This window comes from Acanthaster planci, linkage group LG21, assembly GCF_054643075.1.
Source record: "Acanthaster planci isolate LZ-2023a linkage group LG21, COTS_SCS, whole genome shotgun sequence".
Lineage (NCBI taxonomy): Eukaryota > Metazoa > Echinodermata > Asteroidea > Valvatida > Acanthasteridae > Acanthaster > Acanthaster planci.
Window position 1 is genome coordinate 10303344 of NC_141797.1, and position 20094 is coordinate 10323437.

Sequence of the window (20094 nt, forward strand, 5' to 3'; positions counted from 1 at the left end):
TAAGGCTCACATGAAAAGTGCAGGCAGCCAGTCTACATGTACGCGGTTGAACGTCCAGTCACCTTTATACGTTAACTAAAGGCCGTACTGTCTTGGAACCAGACTACGTTCTGAACGTATAGTCAAAGTACATGTCATGCACGTAGTTCATGCTGGTTGACTAGTAAAACCATAGAGCAAGGACCGATCCGAACGTGTTACGTCAGTGTACGTAGAATAAAATTCTAGGTTTTGATGGATCTTCGTCTTACTGTTGATATCCATCAGGACAGGTGAGCATATGATTTTTCGGATACTTGTTTGTAGTGCTACCGTTGACTTACCACGCTAGGCAGCATCACACTTTCCTCATTCAGCGGTGAGAATCCTCTTGACTGTACACAAACGCAATCTGAGACCAGTCGGTCTGAGAAAAAAAAATGCCAACATGTCTGTGTTTTCTCATGGTTTTCTAACTGAATACCTCGATATTTTCACTGCTGAATTTGATTTTTTTTAGTACATGTATAGTCTTTAAATGGCTTATACTACTAGGTTACTGCAGATGCAGGGAAAAATTGTTGGTGTTTGTAGCCTACATCAAGTACATGTACATGGAATTCTTTCCCCATTCAAAATTGAAAATAACACTATGCTTGAAAATGTTCTCCACCCATGCACAGAAACAGGTGTTCAATGAAGAGATGTAACTATGGCTTCTGAATCAGAAGTGTCCGCTTTTGAGGAAGAGGGTTTAAGTTCCCCCTCCACGTTCCAGCTGCAGACAAGTTCCATCCGAAACAGTGCTAACTTCAAGTCCAAGAGTGCCAATATTTTTGGCTCCCTGGAGACCATCGAGAAGGGTTACAGCTCTGCTGTCAGCGAGAGAGGGTGGAGAGCTGCTGGGGTGGAGACTGAGGAGGAGCATGATGCTGAGGAGGGACTTATTAAGAGAGGCTGCATCTTTAAGAAACCATGGGATGCCTTGAGCCACAAGGGCAGCACAGTGGGCTCTGCGAGTCAACTGTCTCTTCGTCCATCTTCTGGGAAGCCAGGATTTGACAACAGAGCTGTAAGTCCCAGTTCCAGATCTCTTGACACACGTCCATCTGTCAAGGTTGGCTCAGTGGCAAAACCGCAAGCAGGGGCACAGCAGGAATCTTCCGGCAGTAGTAGCACGACTGTGTTTCGCAAGCCAGACCAGCACCTGGACCGGCGAAGAAGTTTCGGTGGTAGAGGAGAAGGAAGACCTATTCAGGGTTTGGCAGGAAGAGGGAGGCGTGGCCCCCCTGATCATGTGCTTAACCCCCACAAGTACACCAAGTATTCGCTGGAAGAGACCAACATGTGCGGGAACTCTGCAAACAGAAGCGTTGCTTTAGGGTTCCTCCGTGAACTGAGGAAAAGGAAGCAACAGGTGGATAACCCAGCATCAGAGGACCCGTCTGCGTCAGGCCAGTTTGTCTTCAAACAGCCCAGGCAATCCACAACAGAGGACCAGGCAGAACAGCCATTCAAGAAGACATATGGGAATGTCTTCAAGATGCCTGAGTACGAGGTGGGAAAAGGTCCAGGACTGAAAAGTAAAAAACTAAAGACTGCGCGTTTGAGGGAGGAACATGACTCGGCCTGTGAAGCACTAGTGGAAACTGAACGTGAGAAATCATTCGCGGTGTCTGTATTTTGTACAGATCACTTTGAAAATGAAGATTCACTGAACAAAGGCAAAACAAAAGATAAAGGTCCTGTCCAGTTGCAAGGGGATAATTCACTTTGTCATGAAAACACCGACAAAGCAGAGCAGAGTAAACCTGGTGTTGATGAAGAAAGTTTTAAGAGCAGAAAGGGTAAAGGAAAGAGACACTTCCGAGGTAGACAAGAAGACGCATAGACACGGTTAAAATTCTTGTTAAATGCATTTTTATTTACCTATAGTTCTCCAGTGCAAATATATCCCACACTGAAGTGGTTTAAACTTTACAAAATTAAAACTGCCAGTCTTCAACTTACAATTTAAACATTGTCAATCCATTGAGTTGAATTAGCGTATACATGTAAAAACTTCCAACTGTGCATGGTCAGTTTTGGAAACCTTCAGGTACTCTTTTGAAGGAATAAGTGCTGTCCTTGTATCTGAATTGAGCAGATCCTTGTGTTCTGAATGTTGTGGATCATAGCTCAGTCTCAAATCATTGTATTGCAGCCATAATCAGTATAGTGCCATATAATGGAATGGAAAGTGGAAACTAACTAGGCCTACCCTTCATTCAGTTCACTTATGTAGCATATTGCTCGACTCGAGACTGATTAACAATGCACTAGACACATGCAGTTCCATCACGACATGCAAACAAGTACATGAACAGTGTACATGTGCGGAGACTTTACAAATATGTCAATCCACACACTTTGCATTCACAATATTTAGCAACTTTGTTTGTATTTCACAGTATCTTGGGAAAGTACACGTCTCAACTGATAATTTTAGTTGAAATACTACAGTTAAATCACTATTAACCTGTTACTTCTACATATCAATACTTTGCCACACTACTGAATTATAAGCATTAGTGACTATTACATCTGATTCGATAACACTAACGTAAAAATGTTCAAGTCTACATTTTAGAGTAATCCGAAAGTTTGCAGCTATAGTCATTTCTGACGAGGTGAAAGTCTGTTACTCAACTAAAGTCATACATGTACATGCAAGCAACTATCTTTATTTCTTGTTTCAAAGGTGAGCACCCAATTAAAAAGTATGCATTATATGCAGTGTATAAAAATATATCATGTAGTAGACATCATCATGAGCGCTCACTGATTAACATCAAAAGTCATTAAATAAACTTGCTTAAAAGCTTTCTTGTGACGATAAGAACAATATTCAGCTATTAAAAATCCCCATGAGGATATGTTATTGCTGGATGATGTGATCGTTTTGTTCGCCCCCTTGTGACCGATATTTGTGTCTCGTCTGAAAAATCTCCAGAGCAGGTTGAGCGGTATTTGCATTGATTACAGAAGTCTTCTGCAGAGATTTGTCTGTGCAAATCTCAACTTGGGTTATCTTAGCACCAACAATACTGGAAACTATCAACTACATGAGCTAGTTTATTTGTCAGGTTCACAGTGTTACAAAGTCGACACTAACAGAAAGTCTAAAAACGCTCTCAATGGGAGCATGATAAAACAAAAAGATAACGTTGTGCTCTCAAGGGGGGAAGAAATATGACTGCAGCCAAACCTTCCTGACTTGGTAGTAAACATGCTCGCTCTCAGAATTCAAAATAAAACACCCAAGAAGTTGAACACAGAAGTCCTGTCCACCTCTTCCCCATGGACAGAGTGACAAGACTGATTTCCAGATCTGAACTCAATGATCGGTTCCTTGTATTAGCATCATTTACATACAGCTTTCGGTGATTTTCAGAGCACCAATAAAAGAAACCTGCGGCTGTTGAATTGAGTAAATCGTGGTATGTTCACGTGTATTTGTGGGAAGTTCCATTCCACGCAGCCTTGTCTTGTTCAGTGGAACGTTCCATCTGCCGAACAGAACTATACCCTCGATTGCACAAATAAACGTTTGTCTTATCTGGAAGATATTACTGCAGTTACTAATACTTTAACTTTTTCAAAAGTACTGATGAATTTGTATTTGTGCAAATATGGACAAGTTTGTGCTTGCGTTTACGATAAATAAAAACCACAACCTTAGTTACCCTGAAATAGAACCTGAACATGTCATTTTATTAAAAACAAAAATCTCAACAATTTTATGCAAACCTCAGCATTCGTTCTGAAGGCATCGAGCGCTAGCTACTTTCAGAATTGTTGAAACTGCTAGTACTCAGAAACCTTTCGAGGCATCGCCGAGGAAGGGACCAGCGATTGCGAAGCAAAAATGAAAGATTGCCGCATTTCAGACGACCGGAAAGGGTCCCGGATCTGACTGTGAGTTTAAAGGTCAAAGCCGATGCGCTTTCATGTACATGTAGGCCCTAAGATTCAAAATAGCGTTTTGTTTCCATCAGCATGTCACCAAAATAGTACACACCACAAAAATAAAGCACCTACTCTTTCGTGGGACTATAAATTTAGCTTTTGTTAGAATAACAGTAAAAAATAAGTCAAATTGAGGTTTGCCTGCCTCATGTTTTGACACCCTACTTCTTACAATAGCACCATATTAAAGCAGTGGTCATTTGAATGCAAAACGACGCAGATTACATTATCGCAGTGTTCGGAGGGGGGGGGGCTTTGAATTTCTCTGAAGCCCACCACCCAGTTTCATTTTGTTTTGAATGGTAACTAGTTTCAGTTTACCCGAACCTTTGAGTGACATCAGGGAAGGTGAGAAATCTTATTTCAGTTACAGTTTGAATCAGCAGTAGTAGGATTGGGTTACTGTGGCAACTACTTGCTGATTTCCAATCTACAGTCAGGAAGGATACACATTAACATACTAAAATAAGTAGATCAAACTTAGATGGAGAGATTACTGCGGTGATTTGGAACAAATGTTTTCTGCATTTACACTGTCAAGAAGGCCTTGTTTACCTATAGAGGTCTGTGCATGTATATGTCGGCAGTGGTGGTGTACATTAGAAAAATATAGAGAAAAGGAAACGGAAGATTTCTGAAACTGATTAGTTTGAAATGTTCTATCCATGTATGTCAGAAGATTAGGTAAACTAATTGCTTAATCCTGCTAAGGCGAAGGTGGCAGAAAAATCAGTACACGTACATATATATTTGCACCGAGAAGTTTATAACGTACAGTAAGACCACACTCAAAATGTGCCACTTCAACCCGCGCTTCTTCAAAATTCAGTGTATGAGTCTATTCCATACACCTGTAGTAGAAGAGTAAAATAATATATTAACGTCCATACTGGCAAGCACCTGTTATCTATGTACCCGAGGTAGATCAATCTTGCACAATATAGTCAGTGATCCAGTACATGATATTTGCACTCTGTATTCTGAAAACAGAAATAAAATGTGTTATTTTTTTCTCGTAAATGGATCCTGTTTCTTATGCAGAAACCCCAATTAAACTCGTTTTCTTGTACAATGTTTTTAACCTGTATATCTCGCCTTCCAAGTACAACCGATTTAAACGCGTTTCTAAAAACATGTTTGCAACAGGATGAAATGATAGGACTATTTCATTTTTCCTGAGTGTCGAAGTTGGACGAGAGATTGCATTGGGATCAACATCCGGGATCCACGAAATGTGTTGTAGGAATTTCTATGTTGGAATCCTCTACACAACCATTTTTTAAAAAGAGTTCATGATATTTTACAAACTACCCACTGTACACGTGAACTGTCCCAAGGACAGAAAAGGATTAGTGCCAAGTGAAGTACTTGGATTTTACATCTTACAATATTTGTTGCGTGGAAATCAAATCATGAGTTAACCTTTTTACAAGCATGGAAGTCGGCCTAATCAGTGGGGCGGTCCGGAACTGAATATTCTCACGGTGGCGCGCTTTGTTCTCGACGATCTTGCCTTTTTGAAGTGCTAACCTGGCTCAGGATGACGACCTCTGGGATTATTTTCACCGCTCTGTCAACAACAGAAATCATGCTAACGATCCCCATTCTGCACTTACAGCACCAGCACAAGGACTCCACGACGTGTCTATATGTTTAGTTTTGGGATGTAGGTTCATGAATGAACTATACGCTTCCTGCAAGCGCAGACCTTTCTGCTATAGGCCTATCGAGGGTTTGCATGGCTGCCATCTTGCAGGCCATTGCTTTTGTTCCATAGGGTATGCACAAAAGAAGTTTCCCTGTGGAATAAACAGAACTGCCCTGCAAGATGGCTACCACGCAAAGCCTTTATAGGAAGCAGTTTCGCCCTTAAGATCAGCAGAGCCGTGAATCTGGGTCCAGTGGCTTATAATTTAAATTGCAACATCTCATTCACTGATTCTGTATCTTGATTGGCCGAAATTGAGTCAATATTTTTGTTTATTGCTTGCTAGTTTTATTATTTTTGTACCATCACTCCAAAAGACTATACATGGCAGCCTCGCTCTGAAAAAGAACTATACTTGTAGCAACCAAAGAACTCTATCCGTAGCAATGAAACTACGAATAGCATAGGCATGTATTTCGGCTCAATGGGTAAACCTTTATCTGTCTCGCACCCGTTGAATCAGGAGACGTACTTGCTACAAATTAGAGAACGAAAATGCAAATGGGGTGGCGTTTATAAACGTAGTGTATGTTGTCAGTGTACACATTCGCCTACACGTCATACACGATTTGCAAAATGGAACACCGGCGATTTGCCCGTTCTGTCTTTGGTGTTTCATTATTGATTTTAGCTTAGGTTGTACAGAATCCGTGGGTATGGTGTTATAAAACAAATGTTGACTGCTTTATCTCTTGGTATTCGCTCCATGAATCACCTCAGGAGGCTAGTTTTTCTATACCACTCGAAGCAGTCAATATTTGTCCACTCTGCTATAAAAGTTAATGTCGAGACGCATGTTGACGCATCGTGTAGTCAACTCGGTCTGTTGTTTGCAATGAATGCCTAGCCTTTGATCTTGATGTAAGGATGGAGTGCAGACAGGAGTATCATGATGCCAAACCCAGTCAGCATTCCGGCACTCTGCAATACAAAGATGCCCAGTTCTTGACTGAGTTTGAAGTTGCCCTTGGAAGACACATTAGAGATCTCCGGAAGCTGTATATGAACAAGCAAGGAAAAAGAATCTGCCAGCGTGATTATGCATAACTGATTCACAGTTCCTATTAAGAATTAATGGCCAAATCGCACACCAGGACTGACGACCTGTTCAGAAGTATTGGCACACGGAGAGGACAAGGACAAGGAATTGAAAAGCCATTGTCAGTGTCCATAATCAAGGCGACAAGAGACTGAATGACTGCTGGTAAACTGCGACTTGATTATAGGCTAAGCTATAATTCATCGCGCGGCCAACATCTTAAATCAGTCAAAATGTGTAAACATAATATAGATCTCACCATATCGGCCAATGCGATGTACAAAAACATGCCCGCAGCCAGTGCAAATATGTAGGGCTCTGCTGATGTCAGACGGCCAACGGTTATACCGACGATTAATCCGACGTAGCAAGCCAAAGACGACGTGAAGTTGAAACCCATTGCCTGTTTGACTGACAATCCAGATTTGAGCAGAATAGCGAAATCACCTGTTGGCAAAAAATAATACCAGATTGTCGTATGAACGACACAAAGCACCAACTGTAACACCATCAGCAGCAACAGTCAAAGTCGCAGCAATTGCACCGCTCGTCAATATCAGTGCTCCATGAGAACTGTGACATCTTTTTGTGGTGTGGTTTTTAGAGACACAAACAGAGGTTGAAAATAATATTTGTGAAGATCTGGCTATGTCAGGGAAATTCGTTTACAAGCAACTGAAGTTGACACCATACAGACAAAGAACCTGTCTGAACACCTACCAAGTTCATGCGGGAATTCCTCACAGGCGATCGCAATACAAGTCGAGAACCCACTCAGTAGTGACGTGCTGAAGGATGCCCCGATAGCTAACCCGTCTACAAAGTTATGCAGACCGTCCCCAAAGACGATCATGTAAGCCACCGTGGCGATACGCACCTTGCCATTCCTGGCCAGTGTCCCGTGACTGTGGCCATGAATGTGATTTGTCTGTGCCATGCGCAAAATATAAATCAGGTTTATACATCCCTAGATATATATTTTCAGATGGTTACGGTGGGTATCAATACATTCTGGTCGACAGAAATTTGTAGAAAAGGCTTGTCACGCAAAGTTTCCCTCGAACTTTCAAAATATACGCATGCAATTATAACGACAACATCTGCCGATCTTTTAGTATTTAACTTCCCTATTGTCTCATTCTATAATTTACTATCATGATTTTTCTGTTGTTAACATAAAGAAGCTTGGCAGTTTTAACGTTTCCTTTACAGATATCATTGCCGTGCCCATTTTCAAGCACGCGTAGTTTACACCTACCTCGTTGATAGCTGACGCAGATTCGCTCACTCCATGGTCAGATTCGCACGAAATGATCTTATAGTCGTCACAACGTGGTTTGGTATCGTCCGAGATGTGCGCTGTACTTTCCTGTCTCTTCCCCTGTAAAGTAACATCAACGATGCAAATAAAGTGACCTCTAGAATTGCTCAAATCCTAACTGGCTAGGAGGCTAATATCCCACCTGTGGGATCAACCTGCGCTATCATTGCTCAGATTGTAAAATAAGGTTTGTTCATCCCTTCATTTCTTACGTGCTTATTATTTGCCTGTTTCCCAACAGAATCTACACTTCATGCTGCATAGAGTCGGAATTATATGTAAAGTACTTGTGGTTAGGATGATTTGGGTTCCACTCCACAGTGGCATCTGCATTACTGTCCTTCAAACTTCTCCAAACCAAAAAATTCCCTTAGACACCTAACCCTCTTCCAGCACGTTTCCAGTATTTGCAGTAACAAGTTGCGAGGCAAATCTCCATAAGTGGGAGTGTAGCCGTATTAAAAAAAGAGGGGGGCTACAACATATCAAGATTTCCAGGCTTGAAGATTACCGAATGTATACGGCAAGAGCACTCTTTTTACATAGCCTGCAATCCTGGCCAAATCTCGGTGGACCCCCACCCCTGAGCCCCTTCTCAATGCTGGGTCACGTTGTACAGTCTGTGCTCCAGCTTGACCTGACAACATTGACTGGGAGTGGGGGACCTTCGGAGGATAGGACTATTGCCGGTATCCCAACCATTTCGACCAGAATTGTTGCAGTGGCATATGATATAAAACCGATAATCAGAGGGTCGGAGGCTCGACCACAAAATATGGTGCGTGGCCTTGGGCAAATCAATGTAGGCGTTTCACAATAGTGCGCCTCCAAGAGTTTGCAACGCGTTGACCAATCACAATCGATCCAGCTGAGTGTGCGCGTTTGGAAAGGATCGACAAATTTCGCGTGTTGTGATTAGCCAACGCGTTTCAAACTCTTGGAGGCGCGCTATTGTGAATCGCCCATATTCACCCCAGCTTGCATCCATTCACACGAGAGCATAAACGGGCGCCACCATTAGCTGGGAGCAACATTCAATGGACTGGCATTCCCTCCGGGGGAGGGCAGATGTCATCACCGACTTAATGAGCCACAGTGACTGGTGACGGACTTGTTCGCTTCTTTGTGCCCGTCACAATGCGATGACTTACCCTGTTCAAGTCACTCCAGGTCGAAAAAATCTTCAGGAGTCGTTCTGCCACAAAGAATATGTATATACCAGCCAAGATGCATGCGCCCTTCCACACCAACTCATATCCAACCAGTTTAACTTTCAGAACGTGTGTCTAGAAGAACATGGAATGAAGACATAAAAGAAACACTTTTCAGTTTGAATGTTTGCAGATGCGGGGGGGTGCAAATTCAAAAGAGAATGTCCTTTCGGGATCATTCAAGATGAAAAGTTAATCTATTATGTTGATAATAAACGTACCGATTCTTTCCTACTCACCTCCGCAGTATTCACATTTGGAAAAAAATAAATAAGAAAAATTAATATCCGTCAGGGGGAAAAGTTGCCCCCCTCTACCCCCCGCGATGGATACGCCACTGTCGGAAAGGGAAAGGCAGTGACGAGAAATGCAAACAGAGCACCACTGATCCTGTTGGCGTTTGCTTTCAGAGACTTGTGAACAAGATAAAAGCTAACGTCTCCTATACCGTATCTCGTGAACGATGCTGTAAGGCCACAAAATCACTTTTCAATTTTAGAGGTTATTATAAACACCTCGTCAACTTCCACATTCATGAATTTCTCGGTCTTCTAGCAAAATTCCAATCGGCTGCAGTGTCCATACGTTTGACACGTCGTACTGTTTTCTAGATTCAAGTACACAAGTGACACCATTCGCTGTCAACTAAGCATACGTCATGAAGACGGAAGTTTAGCACATGTAATGTCATTATAAACTGCACTAATGTATTTGGGTGCCATACAAAATTGATACATGGCGCAATCTCAAGAACCCAGTTGACACTTATGTGCTTTTCTTATAGCTTAGAATACCTTGGGAATGAGGTGAAGGAGAGCACTGCCGGTCAGAGTGCCCACGGCCAGTCCAACGAGGTAGGTTAGAATGAGCTTGTAGACCTTTTTGTCCATGCATGGGACAACAAAAGCACCCATGAGCGACCCCAGGTTGATGATGGTCACACAGAGGACACCGTAGCCCCAAACTATCAAACATATTGTACATGTAACGAGAAGAGTTATCAATCGTTTTTTGCCCTTCACCAACTTTTTATAAGCTGTACTATTTGAAATATCCCCAAACCTGCTTTTATTAACGCCACAAAAATGGGGAGGGGGTGATCCAATAGAGGTTACTCTGGTCAGGAGGGAGGGCGGCATTATATTCCCTTGCACACAGGATTTACACCCCTTATCGGTAGCCTTTGTTTCCAATTATCAAAACCAGATTTGTTGGTACACTCAATGAGGTATATATGTACGTACAGTTTAGTAAGGTTTGAAGAAGTATGTGGAACATAACATAACATAACCCCACAACTCTTACAGTATGCAGGAACTTGTTACCAAGAGTTATAACCTTGTGCTGTGGTCGGGCCATCCGAGTCATCGACTGGCGTGGCTTTTGTTTCCGTTACCGAGCATTCATCTAGGGCGGTCTGGTACAGCAGGGACGGGCAGATTTCCTGCAGTGCTGCCGCTGTGTTGTTCAGTAAATCCTCCTCGGTTAAGGAATGGTCCGAGAGGAGCTCTTCCACAGAGTAGCACTGTTCAATAGAAGACACACAATATTATATGACAATAGTGTAAAGCAGTTTGCCACGAAATTGGACTTGGGCCTTACCCTAAAAGAGCCGTTTTGTGGACCCCTTCAAACCCAGAGGGCACATATATTTGATGTGTGCGATATTTGGGGGTTACGATCTCTGTGTATCAACCATCTTTCGTAGGGTGAATCATGGATGTTTTTATTGTACCGTGTGTAGAAAGCAAACTCGACTGTCCCAGAACTAGGTTTTCCACTTGATAATATTTCTTACAAAATTAGAATTTATCTAAATACACTCCATTTGTTTAGTTTAACTCAATCCGAGTTACAGTTTTGTTGTTAGGATCATTTGCAGTTCAAGGCAACACACGTTTTAACCCGTATGCAGCAAGCACAACAATGGAATACCTATTTTTTGGCTGATCTGTCTCACATAAAGGGGAAAGCACGGGGAAATAAATCTCTAGTGGTGTAAAATGGCAGGTAGATATTACTGAAAGAGCTTATGAAGGCTTAGCGAGTGAAGGCACTGCAAAGGGATCAGACAAAACATGTTGGGGACGGAGCGACCCTTGGCTATTTTAGGGTCAACTGCTCGAAGGGTTGATCTAGAACAAATCTGGGGTGTGGTGTGAGTGTACAATAAATGGGAGAAATCTGTACATTAACCTTATGAACAAAAGAAATTTGTCACCATGAAGCTGCGCGCACATATAGTGCGTTCTGTGTGGCGTAAAAGATCGCCAGTGAGTGCGTACGTGTATACCAGGCAAGATATGGAACGGATATGGGGTACCCCCCTTACCTGTCCAATCCCTGTACACACTCTAGACTATTGTTACCTAACACATCCCCCCTAGAGGTCTGTAAAGAATTCCTGAGATTCCGATCAAACAATGACCAACACAAAGGGGGGGGTTCTCTCGGTCCCATATCTTGCTTCAAACGTATACGTGTCCATTCTGAAAGATGCTCAAATGCACCGTATAGTCAGATTTCTCATCTTTATAATTGGAGTGTATTCTATTTGATATGGTACGATTCGGTAACCGGAATCCGCCTTGAGCAGAAACATTTCCTCGTCAGTTGAAAAGAGCTATGCTAATTGGAGTGTTCATTTTGTTGGTAGAAGCGACCATTAGATGCCAAAGGAGGCCATTAATTGTTGCGGTGGTACAACGCGCTCGTGAACAGGTGGTAAGCGCATGTTACATGCTTCTTTGACCTAAAAGGGTTGTCGTGATTTGCCAATTGCATGCGTGCGTCAAGTCCAAGGATTCGGACATAAGTGCGGCACTACCGCAGTTATGGCGTCTCCTCAGATTAATCTTTGCTGGTGACCTTCCGTTAGTCTCGGCTTTTCAGTTCAGAGCGAGCAATGGAATGTGTGGTCCTATTCAAGACGGATATATGGAAGAATGGACCGCACAGCACATTACACACAGCTCATTTTTACTGATTGTTGAAGAACAATTCAGAATAATAGCGAATAATAGGGTCCCTGCAGCAACCCCCTTTGTGCAAAAAATTCTAAAATGAATATCTCAGACGCAGTCGTGCAAAGAAACTCGGGGTTTGTGATTAAACGAATGCTCCATAGATTCGCAACAATAAGACCTATTGAATCCTGTAGATTTATACATAAAGCGTGATATTCAGGGGTCTCCATGACAACCAACTGAAGTTGCAAAGTCTTGCATTTTAAAACTAACGTCGTGGAGGTATTTATTCCCGTAGTTTTTGCAATGTTGCTTAGGGTATTGTTAGCAACACATTTGTCAGCATTTTCACTCCTTATAGGCAAAAGTTCAATGCACCAAAGACGTCGCTTCAGGCAACCGGTAACCCCCTGGCCATGGGTGCACATCGAAGTGACTTCGATGCGACTGGTAAAGAGGCCACCTAACCGATTTTTTCATTTGTGGTTGAGGTGGAATTTTTTTTCCTCGATATATCAAAAGGTCCGGTCCAAGAATTCTGCATCTATAAGGCAGTAAAAGCCTGCTCTACACACTGGCTTCAGTACTGAAGCTATTGAAACCTGTTGATTCATCAATCTTTTCTTCCGTATAGAAGCTTCGGGGACAATTACCTGTAGTGCAAAGGTCACACCATTGAAATGAAACTGATTGGACATAGAACTCTTGTTTTGATGCAGAACTTCTCAGGCTGATGTCAATAGTTGTGTGCCATTCATTTTCATTCCTTGCCGGATAGACGAGTCGGGACACTTTTAGTGCATTTTCGGGGTTTGGGTATATAATCTGCGCCTGCGCTTCAGAAAGCGTCCTTCTATGGTGGCCACCATCAATCATGGACTGGTCTCCGTCCAGAAATAGGGGCATAGGTGAGGGGGAATTGTGCGTGGTTGTGTGTGTGGGGGGAGGGGCAGGTTAAGTTGCTCTGCAATGGAAATCTAACCAGTGGGAGGGGGAGTATGGTGATGACACTGCACGTGGTGTATATTTGTGGCTTTTTTATCAATCTCCTTTTGAGTGCCATTGAATACACTTTGTTTAGTCGGAAAAATTCTTTACAATATACCTGAATATTTTCCTTACCACGAAAACGTGGGATGATAATTAAATATCCCATCACCCAGGTCAAAAAGTGGTGGGAATATCCCCCCTCGGTATTTACGCTTACGGAGGTCCCATTTCATAAACTCTCTTTCAATATAAAGCCATGAGAACAACTCTGGATCTGTAAGACAGGCATTGATACGAACACTTAAGCTATTGAAACCGCAGATTGAATTCAAGAACCAAGGCTTGAGGTTTTATGCTAACCAAGGTCATTCGTTTCAACGTAATGGCGTAGGTATACACTCCTGTTTTGTTGAAGCACTGGCTTATGTCAAGTATGCATTCTATACCCCCCAATTTCACTCCATGTTTTAAAATGGGTCCGGCCCCATTTAGCATTGTATGCAAACACTATTTCCTGCGAGTTTCACGAAGGGACCAACTTGACACGGAGCATTGAACAAGTGTTTTGAGAAAATTTAGTTGGAAATTGGTCATTTTGAAAAAGAGATTTCGACTATTTCAGATTAGGTTTACTTTTTGACAAAGATAGTAAATAATGTCTCAAATCTTAACGATGCCAATTACAGAATAATAGGTCTAACAGTGGAGGGATTAATCTGTGGAATATGTCTGTTCATAAAATCCCCTTCGCATGTTGTTCAGGGGCACTTTACCTTTATTCATAATGGGTCAAATTGCCTGAAAACGCAAACGCCTTTATATACATGCTTTATTTTATTGCTTTTAACACCGGCTTTTCAACGGCAATAAAGGTTGAATTCCTCTCACGTTGTTGGAAACTGAAAACACGATATAGGTGAAAATTTCCCTCAATTGATTTCATGATCTCAACGATTTTAAATGAATGATCACAGTGGACAAAGTAACTTCGTCTGGGTGCTGTTGGTTGCAATCCAGAGCTGGTCAGTTTGTTATTCGACTCTGACCGGATAAGAAAGTCGAAGACGCAATCATTTTTAATAGCAAAATTCGTCCCCAAGGGATAAAATTTGCACTGCGTCTGTGATATCCTTCAGGCAACACCCCGCGGCTCCTACCGACACATGGCCCCGCCGGACTCGACCAATGAAGAGTCCCCCCCCACCCAATTTTTCATTCATGGTTGAGGTCCCACATTTTCAAATTCAATACATCAAACGAAACCGTGCAAACGACCCTGGGACCATGAGGTGTTACACGAGTGCTTCAGATAGGCACCTAGCCCCTATATATCGAAGCTGTCCTAACCTTGGCGTTTATTCATAAATCGCGGTTTACAGGTGCTTCAGTAACAACCAACTGTAGTTGCAGGGCCTTTCCTTTCAAATTCAGTGCTTAAAACGCCTATTCCTATTTTATTGCAGCATTTCATAGTTAACAAACGTTCTGTACAATAGACCGTATTCGCGGGGTACCCAATTTAAGTCGTATTCCTGAACGCACTGTATACATTGCAACCCTTAATGGGATGGTACCAGGTGACTCTGCGGATCGGATGAAATCGAAGGTTCTTTACATTTAGTGTTTTCAAATGAATACAACAGATTTTGCGCACTGTGATTCGCCGACGCAACTCATGATTGGCAGGCGCACTATTGTGTATCTTTGCAGCGGCTTTTTCCACAACTGAATAGCACGTTTCTTTGGTAGCAAACCGGTAAAACACAGTTTAGCAAGCGATAAGACTTTACAAAAAAAGTGATTTAGCTCTGCTCATGTAGCAAAATTGTTTCTTTGATGAAGCCAAGACAGTGCCGTAAAATCTGTGCCGGGCACTTGGGGGGGGGGGATGACGTAATAAAAACGAAGTTTGCCCTGTCATGGAAACTCAATAGGAGCGTTGCTGGACACCACGAGACATTAAGGTGCACTGGTTGTGACCAATGTACATGTTATGTGTGCTTACACCCCTAAGGCTTACATGAAAATAGCGTTTTCAATGTTTTTACACCCCTAAGGCTTACATGAAAATAGCGTATTCAAACTTTTTGTCAATTTTCTCCTTTATTCGGTGTTTTGGATACAATTTAGTTGTTGGGAAATTCGAAAGATACCTCAAAATCCGCTACTTTTCTCACCAGGAAAAAGTGGGGATTGATCCAATAGCCCTTCCCCCAGTAAAAAAGTGTTTGGGGACTTCATAACCCCATTCCCAAGAATTTACGACCGTTGGCTAAGACTTTGGGTTTTTTTTAATGTAAATTAAAAACATAATGTAAATGGTTTGTGTAATGGAGAAAATAAACCATCGACCATCCTTTTTTTACGGTAGTGGAGTGCTTACCTGAGAGTTTATAGCCAGCATTAACTTCTGCAGTTGCTCCTTAGTCATCGCCCCGCTGACCCCAAAGGCGTCGATAATTGGCATGAGGACAGACTCATTGGCAACAGGCCGGCGCTCTCGGACATTTCCTCCCGTCAAATCCAGACTCAATCCAGCCCGGAACATTTCTGAAGCTCCTGGCAAAATGGATGCTTGGCTGTTGCTCATGAGCACGCAAGTTACGGCTACCGCCAGCCATAGAGATGCACCACCATTCCAAATCATCTTCTGCAAGGGGGATGCCATAGCAAAAGATCGTGATGTAGCACAGACCCGACACGCGTCAAAATAATTGCGGTGGACAGATACCGATCATCGGCTTTAACTTCATGAAGTCTCTGCTCGGGTGTGGGCTTAACAAAGGTTATTCAAATTCACCAATGCGAGACTGTGCTTTCCCTTTTACTGAGCTGTGTGCACCCAACTGAGTCTTTATTATACAGGCCAAAGTTCCCCGGGTTTCATGCAACTGTCCCACAGGTGAACTTCCGCATGCATTGGACATAGCTTGGTTACGCTGAACATGATGCGGCGGCACACATTCTATATTTTTCTTGCTTCTGAAATTTTTTCATTTTTCTCATTTGTGCAATGAAACAAATAGAACATGATTTATTCTGGGTGGAAGGTTAATTTATTAAATTAAGCTCCTTCCGGGGCCCGACTGTCCACGTTCAACCTATGTGGAAACGGCGGCTGTTGACACTCGAGTATATTGGAATGGGCGCGGTTCAACGACCGTTGCACGGTTCGTTTGTCCCGACAAAAAAATTGGTTGTGCACGTTTTGCAAGTGTAGATATCATCAGAAGTGCCCGGTAAACCTGACCAAACTGTACCCTCAGAATCGGAAAGGGAGCTATCCCTTCAACTTCCACAATATCAGCGAGCTAATTTGACTGTCAACCGTCACACCGCGTCATACTTGTACCTACCCTCGTAAGCTTTGCCCCGTAGAAGTCAGCGCTCCAAAAGACCCACGTCGGTCGTCTGGAGGTCCCAAGGAGTGGTTTTCTTCAGTCCTACTGGGGGAAGAGCAGACTGTTGAAAACCTATGAAAGAAATCTTTCGTATAATGCCAGGTTAAATAAGTCAGTGATGCATCTTTCATTTGCATACAAATTGCAATTCGATACTATCTAGGTAATTGTCTTTCAGTTTGAGAAAAAGGCCATCAGGAATTTAGGACTTATACGGAGCTCGTGAATGTCCAACAACTTCCACGAGCAGCGGCAGAACGTGAATACCTGCGAATAGAACTATGATCATCCAGAGGGTAATGGGAAGAGTCCGTAGTTTTAAAGTAAATGGGTAATCTCAGGTTTCATGGATTTTTACCAGTGAACCCACAGAAGGTTTCTGGTCATTACCTTCCTTCCGTGAAATTTCACACGCCGGAATTACTTTGCTCCAGAAATGCTATTAACCGGCATGTCACCGGAATCATGTTGTCACGTCTAAGTGCGCATGGTCTTTCACATGTACAGTGGCATGACTAAGGAAGGACAGGGGCACGCCCCCCTCGCTCGTGGCCTGTGGCCTCGTTCATGCCCCCGCCCCCACCCCCGCCCTCATCTGGCGATAGTCCAGCTTGGTCATTGTTTTAGCTGCGACTGAACCCATTGAGTGCCTTCTCCAGAAAAAAAACACACCCTACATGGCCCCTGCAAACTGAACCCCAGTCACGCAACGGAACATGCAGTTAGCCAAACGGTGAAATTGTTTTTGAGCCCATCTCAACATGTGTTAAATCTTGTATATCCGCTTAGAATACAAAGGGACAATACGCCAATAACTTTGAAGCTAAAGCAAAGGCCAAACAAGTGACAAGGGCACCAATGTGTTTTTTTAATTCACATTTTTACCGAACGACTTTCAGTAATATGGCCTAAGCAACTGAAGAACTTTAGATGCTTCAATCACTGATGCATGAAAGATATTTGAATTTGGACTTGTCTTCTGTGAGCTGAGTACTCTGGCAAAAATCAGTTTTGAAGTCAAAATCTATCTTAAAGGATCAATATTTGGAGGCCACCATGTTAAATGCAATGGAGGCCAGCTAAAAGCTATCGACCAATCAATTCGTCAAGAAGTAATGACCTACATAACTAGGGAAATCTTCCTGCACGACTGCGCAGTATACTTCCTGCCTGCATTGACATAGAGTTGACTTTACATCGTGTCACGTGCACAATCCCGTATTGTTGATGTACCGTAGCGTTTTAAAGACATTTCTTCAGTGCTAAAAAGTAAATTAAACATAATTAAATAGTTCAAAGCGATTCTGCGTCGTGAAAGAAAGTACACCTGCTCCACACATTACCTGAAGTTAACACAAACTTTAAATACAGTAAATGAAAAACGTTGTGATTTAGAGACAGCAGCGAGTGCTTTTGAGTCCCTCTTTCAAGTAAAACAGAAACAAGGTTACCAACAGTCAGCAATAACTAAAGCCCAATTATACTACGCCGATTGCCAGGCCTTGTAATCAGGTTTTGAATTAATACTGTGACTAGAATGGATGAATGGACGTGGTGTTGAACGAATTAATTTGGAGATGCACGGGACCATGCCTTTTGTTTTCGTGTACTTGGACTCATATCGAAATAGACCTTGTGTAATGTTTCTGTTAAACCCTATTGGCTGTTTAGCTCTAAACGCCCCTTTTCAAGGAATGCAATCTTCTTGTTTGAGCATTCAAACCTAAAACTTCTATTGTATCGGATGTTCGAACTCAATAGAAAGGAATGAGCACAACTAAACAAACAGAATGAAAGGAACGCAGAGACCTAGTCTACTAGGTGGAACATTTCCACTGTTTATACACTTGGACTGGCCGCCAACGCGGACCGATATATGCAAAATAGTGCCAAATTAACATAACAGTGGATATCACCCTCCTATCAATCCAGTTCAACGTACTATTCAGCAAGTAGGTGGGAGCTCTTTCAAAATCCTTGAATGAAACCACTTTTCTTCTGAATTAAAACACTCTTGTGACGTCTTCCTATCCAGTAAAGTGTCGATTATTCTTAAGAATGTTCAGTTAACCGTACATTCTTAAAAAGAATGTACAGTTTTTAAGAATGTAGAGTGTGGACATACATCCACAGCCACTTGATACACAAAGAAAAAGCACTTGTGACATGAAACTACAACGTCAAACACCATAAGAAATGCTCTCAACTATCTTGTTTAGACGTTCAGTAACATTGACACCCAAATTTTTATATTTGACGCAGTAACGTTTTCTGTTGAGGTTAAAGATTTTCAATTAAACCGAACAGCTCCTTACGTTGCACTTTTTGTTTTTAAAAAGTTGTCTCAATTTTTACATACCTCTTCCATTTTAATTTCCTATTTACATATCCCTTCCATTTTAGTTTTATTTCATTTTTTTCATTTTAATTTAGATATTTATTCTAATGGTTACGTATACTTTTTTCAAAATCCCTTTTCTTTGTGTATTTATTTTAAAATTCACATCTAGCCACTTTACTTTCGGGTAAACCACAGTTTCACCTCTTTCTGTGTTAGTATAACAACTTTAAAACGACTTCAGCAATCACAATTCATGTACAATTTTGCACAACAGATTAATCGTTTAGAAACTTACGTATGATGCTTCCCAGATGAATGAGATGATATTCCAAATGCATGTATTATTCAAACGGAAGAATTTCCTTCGGTGACTGGGGGATTTTAGAGAGTAAGCATGTACCGGTACTTTCAAGGTTGTAAACGTAATCTTCATTTGACTAGACAGTAAACTGAAGTTCTCAAATCAGTCACTCGAGAAACTTGCTTGTTGGTGGTGTAAACGGGTCCCAGCTTCGTACAGTCATATCGGTAGCCTTTGCTAATTTAAATCTAGCATATTTCCGTAAGTAATAAATAAATATAAATCCACTCGGAGCGTCAAACATTGTGTGCCGTGCCATATACTGGTGGTGTCGACTGCATGTCTGTGTGTCAGTTTCGTGTAAAGCATGTACTGTGCTTGTAAATAAAAAACAGTTGTGCACCCAGCCGAGGAGTTACTCAATGGCTTAATTGGACAGGAATAAAGCTTTTATGTAAATGCAAATGTCATCGCCAGCCAACGCTGGACAAAAGATAGTTCATCTCAAAGCACCAGTAAAGCCTTTTTGTTCTTTTGTATAATATGAACAATAGCGGAGGGAGGGACGTGGTTTTAGTTCGAGAAACGACTCAAAAGGTGAAGATTCTTTTATTGAATGGGCTCCGCGTCCTCGCCTATTCGAATCAAAGAATCTCCACTTTTTCGTCGTTTCTCCTTAACTGAAACGATTTTCTTGGCATCTGAGCTTCGAAAATTGCTGCAATTGCAGCTTCAACCTTCTGCAACTTGGGGAAAAAACCCGTTTGAGCTAACCTATCGTAATTCTTAATTAATTTCCTTCCTTGACGGATGTTTGGAGTTCTTTGAC

General features: G+C 42.1%; 2 protein-coding genes across 7 annotated transcripts; one reads left to right on the top strand and one right to left on the bottom strand.

Moving 5' to 3' along the window:
• The first annotated feature begins 124 nt into the window (after positions 1 to 124).
• LOC110981119 (uncharacterized) lies at positions 125 to 2915 on the top strand. Of its 4 annotated transcripts, none has more exons than XM_022238373.2 (2): positions 125 to 272; positions 663 to 2915. In XM_022238373.2, exon 2 carries the CDS (start codon positions 692 to 694, stop codon positions 1868 to 1870), a length of 1179 nt encoding a protein of 392 aa, XP_022094065.1. In that variant the 5' UTR covers positions 125 to 272; positions 663 to 691; the 3' UTR covers positions 1871 to 2915. The 4 variants fall into 4 exon arrangements, with proteins under 4 accessions (XP_022094065.1, XP_086987447.1, XP_022094066.1 ...); XM_087131321.1 differs by having other exon boundaries at positions 169 to 272; positions 669 to 2915; XM_022238374.2 differs by having other exon boundaries at positions 171 to 358.
• Positions 1877 to 20011, bottom strand: LOC110981118 (metal cation symporter ZIP14-like). 3 transcript variants are annotated; one of them, XM_087131320.1, is made up of 10 exons: positions 19260 to 20011; positions 16579 to 16665; positions 15606 to 15872; positions 10605 to 10791; positions 10061 to 10230; positions 9207 to 9341; positions 7993 to 8115; positions 7455 to 7662; positions 6994 to 7181; positions 1877 to 6691 (listed from the first exon to the last, which is right to left on the bottom strand). In XM_087131320.1, the coding sequence occupies exons 3-10, from the start codon at positions 15867 to 15869 to the stop codon at positions 6539 to 6541; spliced, it is 1428 nt and encodes a 475-aa protein (XP_086987446.1). In that variant the 5' UTR covers positions 15870 to 15872; positions 16579 to 16665; positions 19260 to 20011; the 3' UTR covers positions 1877 to 6538. The 3 variants fall into 3 exon arrangements, with proteins under 3 accessions (XP_086987446.1, XP_086987445.1, XP_022094064.2); XM_087131319.1 differs by having other exon boundaries at positions 16579 to 16708; XM_022238372.2 differs by lacking the exons at positions 16579 to 16665; positions 19260 to 20011 and having other exon boundaries at positions 15606 to 16254.
• Between the last annotated feature and the right edge of the window lie 83 nt (positions 20012 to 20094).

Excerpts from the sequence above, each read along its gene's own strand:
- LOC110981118 (XM_022238372.2), bottom strand. The coding sequence starts at position 15,890 with ATGGCATCCCCCTTGCAGAAGATGATTTGGAATGGTGGTGCATCTCTA. Across the intron at positions 10,792-15,605 it reads TGCTGGCTATAAACTCTCAG|TGCTACTCTGTGGAAGAGCT; the intron begins GTAAGCACTCCA and ends TCTATTGAACAG. Across the intron at positions 6,692-6,993 it reads ACATCGCATTGGCCGATATG|CTTCCGGAGATCTCTAATGT; the intron begins GTGAGATCTATA and ends GTTCATATACAG.
- LOC110981119 (XM_022238373.2), top strand. The coding sequence starts at position 692 with ATGGCTTCTGAATCAGAAGTGTCCGCTTTTGAGGAAGAGGGTTTAAGT.